Source organism: Cynocephalus volans, chromosome 3 (assembly GCF_027409185.1).
Source record: "Cynocephalus volans isolate mCynVol1 chromosome 3, mCynVol1.pri, whole genome shotgun sequence".
In the NCBI taxonomy this organism is placed as follows: domain Eukaryota; kingdom Metazoa; phylum Chordata; class Mammalia; order Dermoptera; family Cynocephalidae; genus Cynocephalus; species Cynocephalus volans.
In genome coordinates this window covers 96,563,856-96,575,623 of record NC_084462.1, presented here as the reverse complement: position 1 = coordinate 96,575,623, position 11,768 = coordinate 96,563,856, and the positions used below count along the sequence as shown (strand labels likewise).

Below are 11,768 nucleotides of genomic sequence, written 5' to 3'. Positions count from 1 at the left end.
CTGGAAACAACTCAAATATCCATTGACAAGAGAGTGAATAAACAAATTGTGGTACAGACAGTCCCCCACTTACATGGTTTGACCTAATGATTTTCCAACTTTCCCTGGGGGCAAAAGAGATGTGTATTCAGTAGAAACTGTACTTGAAATACCTATATCACCATTCTGTTTTTCACTTTCAGTACAGTATTCAATAAATCACATGAGATATTTAACACTTTATTACAAAATAGGCTTTGCATTAGGTGATTTTGCCCAATTGTAGTCTAATGTAAGTGTTCTGAGCATGTTTAAGGTAGGCTAGGCTAAACTATGATGGTTGGTAGGTTAGGTGTATTAAACACATTTTCCTTTTCTGTTTTTTGGCATCTGGTCCATACAGGGTCCAAATCCTTCACCTTAGTGTTATAACACCAACTGAATTAACTGCCCAGCCCTGCATTTTTGACTTAGGATGTTTTCAACTTATTTTGAGTTTATTGGGAAGTAACCTCTTCAAAAGTCAAGGAGCATCTGTATAACCAATGCAATTAAAGACAAGTCAACAATTAAAAAGAACAAATTACTGATACACACAACATGCATGAATCCTAAAAATATTGTGCTGAGTGAAAGAAGCCAGACACTTTGTATGCACTGTATGATTTCATTTATATGAAATTCTAGGACAGACAAAACTAAGCTACAGTGACTACAAATCAGTGGTTGCCTGGGGCTAGTGGGGGTGGGATTAACGACTGCAAAGAGGCAGGATGGAACTTTCAGGGGTGAGGGAAATGTACTTGACGTATATTAAGTACATTAGTGTACTTAAAATTTGTACCTTTTATTGTATGTAAATCATACTTCAATAGGGTTGATTAAAAAATAAGTCTAGGACTGGCTGGTTAGCTCACTTGGGAGAACATGGTGCTGGTAACGCCAAGGTCAAGTGATTGGCCAACCCAGAAAAAAAAAAAAATCCACACTCCAGAGTCGGCTATAACGAGTACTTCAGCTGTCCCCATCTCTTACCTTTATCAGGTGCTTCACTAATTATCATAATGAATGTGAGAAATGGGTTTTCCTTGGTGAAAATAAAGACCGATCAATAAATGAACTGCCCTCAGTACTGCTGCGAGGACAAAATGTAATACCATATGTACATGTGTGACTGTGAGGCGCTTTACAAGTGAGTCTTGGCCTGTAGGTCAGAGAGCCCCCAGCTTTCCAGCTTTCCCAGCCTCCTCACAACCCTGACCTAACCTCCTCAGCCATCCCTCTGGCTGGCCCCTGCCAGGGTCTTGGCTTGCAATAGTCACCTCCAGGCTTCACTTGTTGAAGGGCCCTGATCCCTGGGAGCATGGCTGGGGATGCACTGGCATCTGCCTTGCCTCTGAGAGCCTGGCGGGGGCTGGCGTCCGCCTTCGCCTCTGCCCTCATGCTGCACTCCCAGAATGCTCTTTTCTCTGACTGGCCTGGGAGTTTGTAAGCTGTCTTGACTGCACTACAGTTGCAGACTTCATCCTGGCAAATTGCAGGTGAATTGAGGACCCCCTACTTCTACAGTCCCCCCAAACTACATTATGTCTCCCAAATTTTGAAAAATTCCTTCTGAATATTTGAAAGCCACACTGTTTTGTACCCATTTCTAAAATTACAGTGGCCTTCTAGTCCTTTTAGGCCACTGTAACTGAACTTGCTGCTCTTAAGTGACCTCTTACCCAGATTCCAGCATTCCTCTGACCTCACCCTGGTGGGCCACCAGGGCCTCACATGGTCCTCAGAGCTGATGGTGCCTGACACCGCTCGTTTTTTCCTTAAGCTTTGAGCGTAGAGACCCAGGACTTTCAGGATTCAACCACTGGAGTATGACCCCTGCTCAGGGCATACTGGCCGACTCTGACCAGAGTCTTCCAAGCCTTAGAAGCCACCTACCCACAATGTGTGGGCTGCTTGAAGCCCAGGCCCTTGAGAGCTCATCCTCTGGTGCTTCTCCTTATGTATAAATAAAACTGTGTCCTCAATAATTGCATATCTTGTCCCTGGCTTTTTTCTCCCCAACCCTGCAAGTTACCTTGAGTGGTGGCTAGCGTTTACTGTTGTTTCTCACTGAGAAAGCAGGACTAAAGACCCCTCCAACACCACCTCCTGTGAGCTGCCTGGTGTACATGTGACTGCCCACAGCAGCCTCACCTCATGCAATGTGGGCTGTGTGGACCAAAGCCAAGGGAAGTTGAAGTTGCAGTGAACACAGTTGATGGGTCACTGTCTTCTCAGAACTTTTTCTAGGCACACGAAAATACGTGGGCTTGTTTATAAATTGGGGTGGTGATTTTTTTTAACAGGCTGGGCTCATTGTCTTTCAGTTCAACAAATATTTGTTAATTACCTATTATATGCCAGGCACCATTTTAGATAATTGAAAATAATTCTGCCATTTGTTGTTTTTGCTTAAAACATAAAATCTCTCTACGTCAGTACGTAATGATCATTATTTTAAACTGTCTGTTGCATGGCATCCCTTAACATGTCAGTTTCATAACTCCACTATTTCTTTAACTAATTCCCTAATTTCTATTCAAATAATGCTGCAATGAATGCCTTCGTTATGTGACCTTGTGCAAATTTGTGAATATTTCTAATACACTCTTATAAGGGGAACTGCTTAATTAAAGCGAATGTACTAAATATTCCTAACTGTTGTACCTGGAAATCAAGATTGTACCCATTCAGTCTGCGACTAGTAGTACTGAGAGGGCCCTTTCCCCCTACTCCCTGTGGCCTATCTTCAGTAATTTTGTCAATCTGATAGGTGAAAATGGGCAATAACCTTTCAGTAGAAAGCAGCCTCAGCAGTCGATATTGATTAAGCAGCTATGACTTTTAGCACAGGGCACTTTTAGAGCATAAATTAAGAGAGGTAAAGCTCTGGCTGCTCCCATGGGTGAGATTCAGATTTGACTAACACTTGTGCAGGTTAGTCATGTACCTTCACATGCATGGTCTCTTTTCTACCTCACCACCACTCTCTAAGGTAAATGTCATTAACTTATTTTTATAGATGAGGAATCAGGTCTGGAGAGGCAGACTCCTCCAAATCACTGTTAACAAGTAACAGAGCCAGGGAGGAAGGGAGCCTGAGAGTAAAGAGGAGAGTAGCAAGGACATAGCCATTATTAACCCTGGGGCTTGGGTAGGACCAGAGGTGAGTCTCAAGGCCACAGCCAGACCAATGTGGGGGTGGGGGGGTTGGGGGATGGGAGGGAATGATGCAGAATTTCTTCCCACAGTCTGCAGCATGTAGGATCTGTTCTGCCTGTGCTCAGGGCTTGCCAGATCGAGCATGAGGTGTGCGAGGGATCCAGGGGCCCCAAATATGGGTGAGAAACAACCTAGGTCTGGTAACTCAGAAGGACCGAGGGAAGACTGGGGAGGAAAGAGTGGGCAAATGTGTGTATGCATTGATTATATGTGCACAGGCCTCGTCCACAAGCTGATGGGAAACCTTCCATCTCCCTAGCTGTCTGCTGCTGTAGTCACTGCCCTTGGACCTCATTCCTAAAAAAAAAAAAAAAAGCCTCCCCCTAAACAATTCTTCTTGCACAGTGGTGGCTCTAAGCCTAGGAATTCCAAGCACAGCCTCTTGTTTAACCCCCTCTGGCTGCAGCACTTGCAGATTGGTCATGAGAGCTCAGCAGTTTGAAGAAACATTTTCAGCAGACCCTGGGTGGGAAGCCAGAAGGCAACTAACTAAGCGCCTTTCCCTTGAGATTCTGTTCCTTGGGGAAGCTCAGCTCAACCAGAAAGGCTTCCAGGGTCAGAGAAACCTCAGTGGACCTACACAGGCAGGATTTCAGTCCAGCAACAGGATCAGCCATTCCTCAGGGGAGGCTCCATCTCGACCCCTATCCCCACACAACCTCGGGTCACAATGTTTTAAGGTGGCGGCTGTCCACCAGCAGTGTGACTAGACTGGTAGCTTGCCGGTGTTTTCAAACATGAGGCCCGAAGTATGCAGGAAAGAGCTTTGCATCCTGAACCCAATGAAATTGTGGCCCAGGATCTCAGGGAAAAAAAGATACGTTTTCTCTGCCTTTTTATTTGTAAAAATAGTAGAAAATTTATCCTGCAGTTATGTAAGAGAATGTTTTCATTCTTAGAAAATGCATATACATGGAAGGAGGGCAGAAAGAGAGAGAGAGCGCGCTAACACAGTAACATTGGTGAATCTGGGTAAAAGGTATTTGGAAATTCCTTGTAGTGTACAGCTATTCTGTAAGTTTAAAATTGTACCGAAATAAAAAGTGAAAAAAAGAATTACAAAAATCAAAGGAGCATTTTTAGGTAAATTAATCCTCATTCCCACCACACAAGCCCCTTTTAGGAATAGATTTAATTTTTGAATAGATTTTGGGGTTTTTTTTAATATGAAAAGACATTTTATTATTATTATTTTACCATATAACATATTCGTGAACACACCAGATTGCATTTTTTCAAATGGCAAATGAGACACAGGATAACATTTCTCCTTAATTCCCCTGAGAACCTTATTGTCATCTGTCTTTTGGAGGATACAGTTTATTACAACGTCTGTGATACCGTCAACAAGGATATTGATGGTGCTTAGTACTAAAGAGCATTTTGCTAAGTTGTTTTATCGTGGGTCCTCGCTCAGGGTGTTCACCCTTTTCTTCCAATCTGGTTTTCAGCACTTGATTAAGTGTTTCTTCGTTATTTTGTGCAGGATTTGGTTCAGGGAGAGGTTTTGTATGTTCATGTGAAATGTCCATAGAAGGGTGGTAGCATGCTATCATCCTGCCATCAGCTGTCAAAGTAAGTTCTTTGCAATTATAGCCATCTGGAAGAGAAGATTGTGTAGGTTTATGACAAACACAATATAAAGCTCCATTTTGGATTGGAAATAAGTGTTTCAAGATAGTTTCTTTGATATCACCCATGTTACTGCTGCTACTGCCATGATGTATTAAAATGCTTATCAGGCAGTATGAAAAAAGATGTTTTGAGGAGAAACTGCTTTTAAAATCTGCTTCTAGGCACACCAGTTTTTATCCCTGCTTATCAGCTCCTTACCATGAACCCACCATCTTGTCTTCTAATTTTTGAATAGATTTTGGATTATTTTTACCCAGTTGTAATTATAGACAATTTTGTAGTCTGTCTTTTTTCACTTAACATTAAACTGTTTTTCATACTGCTATAATTTTTTGTAATTACCATTTTAATGATCTATAACATTCCATTTTATGTCATAATTTATGTTCTCTTGTTGATGGGCATTTAAGAGGAAGAAGGGGACTAAAATTAGTTCATCATGAACTTTGTACCAACTGCTGCCTACACCAGGCTATGGACAGGCCTTATCTTATCTGACTGTCATGATCCTACTCTGCCCCAGGCACTATTCTAGAGTCTTGGGAAAACAGCAAATTAAATAGACAAAATGCAGCTTACATTCTAGTTGGGGGTGGGGGAGATGTACAATAAAGAATATACATAATAACTAAGAAAAGTTTGTATTTTGTTAGAAGGTGCCAAGTAACATGGAAAAATGGAGCAGGGTAAGAAGCATAAGGGGTGCAGGTATATGGGTGTTTCCATTTTAAATAGAGTAGTCAGGGTAGACCATAATGAGAAGTTAGCATTTGAGTAAAGACTTGGAGGAGATGAGACCAACCCGTGAATAACACATGAACAAATAAACGAACAAATAAAATGACTTTTACGGTACATTCTAACTACGCCACTAAGAAGCAGGCATTAGAAGGGCTAAGAGCCCAAGTTTGGAAAGATAAATTCCAGAGGAGAGATAAGATCAAAGTTTAAAAGATCATCCCAAGTGCAGATGGGGTGAACAATGATTCGTTCCACAAATAGTAGCATTTGTTGCCCCAAAGTAATTTTTCTTTAAACTTAAAGCTGCTTCTTTACACAGTAGGTGGTAAACACATGAGACTCATGCCCCTAAAGATGGCATAGGCTGAAAGCATAGGACAGTTTTCAATAAACCCACAGATGTGGGCCCTGGGGTCAGTGATTGAAAGAAGTTGAGGATATTTGGAGGGTATGCCCCAACCTTTGGATCTGATTCAGGGTAGAAGCTTAATCTCTTTAGAAACATACATCTTGTGCCATGCTGGTACACAGGACTTTGGTAGACTGGGCCCTGTCAAGTTGTCCAGATGACTCTGGACTGCATACTCATATCTCATGTCACTAACAGTGAAAGTTCTTTCCTTTACACTTCACACTCTTGATATTTGTTAAACAAAATGCAAATTGAACAGGGAGAATTATTACATTTGTGTCTTTTTAAAAATACAAGATTTTTTTTACAACACTTTTTTTTACCAGACCAGGATATGTAATTTTGACCAAAGTATAATCTTTAACAATTGACTTGCTTAATAAATAACTTCCAACTTAAGTGACCTTTGCTTTTCATAGAACGTTTCTGTCATAAATATATAAACATAATTTCAATGAAATGAATTATAATTGAAATATGTGAAGGTGGCTTAATATTTGAGAATTTCTATAGAAATAAAGATTCAGTTTGTGAAGTAAATACCTCTTTACAAATTTGTTTTGTACATGCGGATTGGACTTTTGTTTGAGTTTTCTTAGAGTAGAATACACCCATATGGCACTATAGTTTAAAACATGTATTTAAGCTTTCTATGTACTGATGAGAACGTTCTCCAAAACAGCAGAGTATGTATTAGCACATACTAATATGCTATCCTTTCTTTAGAAATATACACTAGAGGTTTATATATGCAATGAATATCCCTGGAAGGATACGCAAGGAATTGGTAATAGTGTCTGTCTCCAGGGAGGGAAACAAGATGACTAAAGACAGGGAAAGTAGGAGACATTCTTTTTATCCCCCTTTCATGTATTTTGATTTTTTACCATGTGTATATATTATTTAGTCAAACAATAAAAGAATTTTTAACACAACATAAAAGGAAATAAAGCATTGCTGTTTCAATACAATAATATAGTCACCAAAATGACTCTGAAATTAAATAATGAATGCAAGCATTAGGATACATTGACAGGGTCAGGAAAAGTATTCTCTAAGTCCAGGATGATGCTGTCCTCCTAAGTTCTCCCTTTAAACGTAGACTAGTATTTTAAGTTAGCTGAAATCAATTTTTTTAAAAGATTTTTGTCGTTTTTGTTTTGGCAGCTGGCTGATAAGGGGATCCAAACCCTTGACCTTGGTGTTATTTAAAGACCTACATTAGATACAGCTTATGTACATGACTTTGTCAGACAGGGACCTCTGCTCTAATTTCACCGAGTCCACTGTATCTGCTCACGATTGACTTTTCTCTTATTTTTTAAAAATTGCAGTTTCTGAAATATGGATACCTTAATAGTTATATGAGCCACAGTGATGAACACATAATTCACACAAGACAAAACACAGATAGTAAACTGATGCATGGAAAATATTCCACCTCAATAGTCAAAGAAATTTAAACTAAAAGAGGCCCGTTAGCTCAGTTGTTTAGGGCATGTTGCTAATAACACCAAGGTCCAGGGTTCATCCCTGTTCTGGCCAGCTGCCAAAAACAAACCAAACCAACCAAACAAACAAAAAACTAAAAGAAATACCTTATTCAATTAGACATTTATTCAAAGTTTATCCCCAGTGGAGAGGAAGGTCTGCTGAAATTTATATATACTTACATCATTAGCTAAAATATGAACCAGACTAGCCCTTTTGTGAAGCATTATGTCAATTCATACTGCCGTTTAAAATATTGATGTCTCTTGGCTGGCTGGTTAGCTCAGTTGGTTAGAGCACCGTGTTATAACACCAATGTCAAGGGTTCGGATTCCCATGTCCGCCAGCTGAAATTTTTTTTTAAAAAGACAAAATATAGATGTATATTAATGTCTTTTGAGCTGGTAATCCATTCCTGGATATTTGTCCTGAGAAAATTTTTCCAAAGAAGAGAAAAACCTCTATGTGGGAAATCATTGAAGCTGTATCGATATGTCTTAGTCAGCTCTGACTGCAAGAACAAAACAACCTAAACTGGGTGGCTTAAATAAGCCTTTATTTCTCACAGTTCTGGAGGTTGTAAGTTTGAGATTAGGGTGTCAGCAAGGCAAGGTTCTGGGGAAGAAGATCTTCTGGGTTTCAGACTGTTGACTTTTCATCATATCCTCACATAGCAGAGAGAGAGCAAGATAGATCTCTGGCCTCTTCTTTTTTTTTTTGTCTTTTTTGTGGCCGGCACTCAGCCAGTGAGTGCACTGGCCAGTCCTATATAGGATCCGAACCCGCGGCGGGAGCGTCGCTGCGCTCCCAGCGCCGCACTCTCCCGAGTGCGCCACGGGCTCGGCCCTCTGGCCTCTTCTTATAAGGGCACTAATCCCATTCATAAAAGAAGGCTCCACTCTCATGACCTAATTGCCTCCCAAAGGTCCCACCTCCAAAAACCATCACATTGGGATTAATTCAACATATGAATTTTGGGGGGACACAGACATTCAGTCCATTGCACCATGAAAGCAAAAAAATGATGGGCTGGAAAGACTGTTGGTCTTGGAGTTAGGTATCTAGGTTTGAGGGTTTGACTCCAGGATCTGCCATTAGTAACTGTATGGTCATGTGCAAGTGACTTGATCTTCCTAAGCCCACGTCTGCCAGGATGGAAGGAGGGAAATTAGATTGGGAAAATCCTGTGGGACCAGATCGTGGAGGAGTTTGACTGCTAAGCTAAGGACTCCAGGCTCTGTGCAATCAGCAAGAGAAACATTACAAGTATTTGAAGAGAGCTATGCATCAGGAAGATTAACCTGGCAGTGGCATATAAGATGAATGGAACGGAGGAGAATGCAGAGGTGGGGAGGCCACTTAGGAGGCTTTTGCAATAGTCTACGTGAGAGGCAATGACTAATTAAATGAAACAGCCCAAATTGTGTGAGTACCTTGTGGATGATGAGCCATTATCATAAATCTCCAGCCTACCAGTAGCATCTGTTTTGTATTCTGCACAGAGCAGAAATATTATAGAATAACACCTTATATTTCTAAAGCCCTCTGTAGTTCAAAAAGCCCTTTCATGTGCATTATCTCATTTGATCTTCTAGGGTGTTTACAAGTTGATATTTGTGAAGGAGTTTTTCCAGATATTGAAATTGGACCTATGGGTTTATAATTTGCAGGGTCCACCCTTCTCTCCTCCTCCGCTCAGCTTCCTTTTGTTCAGTCTTCAGGTACTTCACAGTTCTTTATTCCATTTCACTATGGAAAAAAATAATGCATGCTGAACAGCACACCAGGCTCCTCACTTAAGTCCTTTCGAAGGCAGGTAAGTCATCAGTATGCTGGATTTGAGCATATTTGGTTTATTTAATCATTTGTTCATCTCTCTCTGATCACAGTCGAGTTTCACCTGCTCCACCATATGCGTCCCTGTGATGTCTGCGCACACAAGTGAGAGCCCATGAGGAGGCCTAGCCTTCCCTCCCTTCTCTCCTGCTCCAGCCCTTCCCCCAATTCAGGGAGGGACATCTCCCTCTGGAGGCCCAAAAAGGGATCCCAAGTTGCACAGACCCAATCCATGAGACGTGGGACTAGCGATCACCCAAGAGGCCTGTGGCCCTGGTTGACACTGCAATCCTAATTTGGGGCTTCTCTGGCTTCCAGAGGCACTAATGAGCAGGGCTGAGCAGTAATTAAGACTGTGCTCAGTTCCACAGCTCGTAGCACAGCTGCAGCAGGCTGGGAGGAGGGGGTGGGGGGAGACAGGAAGGATGCCCTGAGCCCTCTCTTCCCACTCTAAGCTCACTCTCCAGGGCTCTCTTTAGTGCAACAAGGGGGATTGATAAAGCCGTGGGATGAGGGAACAACTACAGGAGATGGCTGCCCAGGGCTGGAGAAAGAACATCCTGATGCCAGCCAGGTATTGCTCCACACCCCAACCCGGGTGGGGTGCCAATGGGCCAAACCGTGGTTTTCTCGGGGGTGAGGAGTCTCCTGTCTTACTACCAGCCTGGCACTGGTTAGGACTGCAGATGGGGCGGTGGTCTGGCAAGAAAATGGGGGCGTGACACATACTACCCGCTACTCATTGTCATGCAGGTATTCCCGCTGTCCATAGGCAGTCTGAGACCTTCTCTAACTCACACCCCAGACCAAGGGGCCTCTCTTGGTGAGGGCAACGGTCATGACAAATACTCAGTGAGGAACACTGAGCCAAGTTCTGGAGGTCCGCAGGTCAATACGGCCCAGTCCATTCGGGAGAACACACCTTCCAGTGAGAGGCAGATGTGGAAACAGAGACATTATCGTAGGTGGTAAGAAAAAAAGTTCTATGCAGCCAGAGTTGGCAGGGTAGATTGAGGAATGCTCTGTTTGTATGGTGTCATTTGAGTTAAGCCTTGAAGTAGAGGAGGGATTCACCAGAAAAGATGTTTCTGGCAAAGGAAATAGAGTAGGCAAAAGTGTGTGGCATGAAATAGTGATGGCCTGTCCTAGCCCAGTGAACAGCCAGATGTGGCAGGCCTGGCCCAGAGCATGAGTGGAGAGAGAAGGGATGGATGCTAGTGAAGCCTTTGGGGTCATAGACCTGGCAGGAGCAATTGCCAGGATGACTCACATTCCCCAGCTTACACCACTTCGGGTGCTGGGCAGATGTCGGCAGATGCTCTTTGACTTTATCAGAATCCCTGGGGAGCGGCCCCAGCTCAGGTGCTGAGCTAGAGGGAGAGATCAGAGATGAGTGGAGGGGCTGACAGAAAAAGGGCAGAGATGGAGGGAAGGGGCTTAGGCAGAAGAAGAAAGGAGGGGGATTAACACCGGGATCAAGTCTACTCTGAATTCCATGCAGGGAAACGACTGCAACTAGGGGAGATGACTAATACAGTATGTGTGTCCTGAGGCCCAGAGTGGAGCCTGGGCCTTGTGTGGGAGGCATCAGAGCACCAAGAACCTTCCTGTCCTCTGCCCACTGCTCCAGAGGGCACAGGTACCTGAAGGTTTCCAGAACCCAGGGAAGAGGCAGGCAGGCTCAGTGATAGTTCTGCAGGGGCAGAACTAGGGAGGGATGATAACCAACTCCCAAATGGAGATGCACAACACATAACCTATGAGTCAGAGAAGGAAAGGTTAGACTCACTAAAATGCTGGATCTTCAATAATACTGTAATGACTTTCAAATATATGTCAATCAGCACTCATTTCAAATAGCCTTTTTGAAGCATGCTAAAAGGCAGTTCTCCAAGGGGACTTTGGATTGTACTTCTGTATAAAAGAAAGCCTGTCCTGTAATGCTGGTGTGTTAAGTCACCCACTTCTTGGTTGGGAAGTGCCACTCTTCATGTCTTTCCTGAATGTAGATTTTCAGTAAACAAAACCTTATTTTCCATTCTGAGTCTGTGGTCTTACTTACCATAGCAGTCTGTCCCGGAAGGCTTGAGATCTCTTGCATGGCCATGATTTGAAAATCTGAAAATGGGATCCACAGGTGAGCTGTGTTCTCCATGGAGCTAACCTGAGACTGCCTGCACCCCTCAATTCTCCCTCAAGGGGTCACAGGGAACCTGTAGGCACCTCTTCCTCATGCCCATATGTCTGCCCCAGTAGGAGAAAGAGAATGAGTGGAGAGAAATGAAGTCTCCTTTACTGGTGTGTAGGGGCTGTGAGTCCAAGCCCCCTTCACACTCAGGCAACAACTGATCTGGCTTCCCTTGTTGTGCCCTTGTCAAAGAAGTGGACACTAGAGTCCAGGCCTGTCTCT

At 43.0% G+C, this 11,768-nt stretch overlaps 1 protein-coding gene across 1 annotated transcript; it reads right to left on the bottom strand.

The window, feature by feature from the left end:
• Positions 1-4,586: 4,586 nt before the first annotated feature.
• LOC134371698 (large ribosomal subunit protein mL42-like) lies at positions 4,587-4,943 on the bottom strand. The gene has a single exon (XM_063088540.1). It carries the CDS (start codon positions 4,941-4,943, stop codon positions 4,587-4,589), a length of 357 nt encoding a protein of 118 aa, XP_062944610.1.
• Positions 4,944-11,768: the final 6,825 nt, after the last annotated feature.

Excerpts from the sequence above, each read along its gene's own strand:
- LOC134371698 (XM_063088540.1), bottom strand. The coding sequence starts at position 4,943 with ATGGGTGATATCAAAGAAACTATCTTGAAACACTTATTTCCAATCCAA.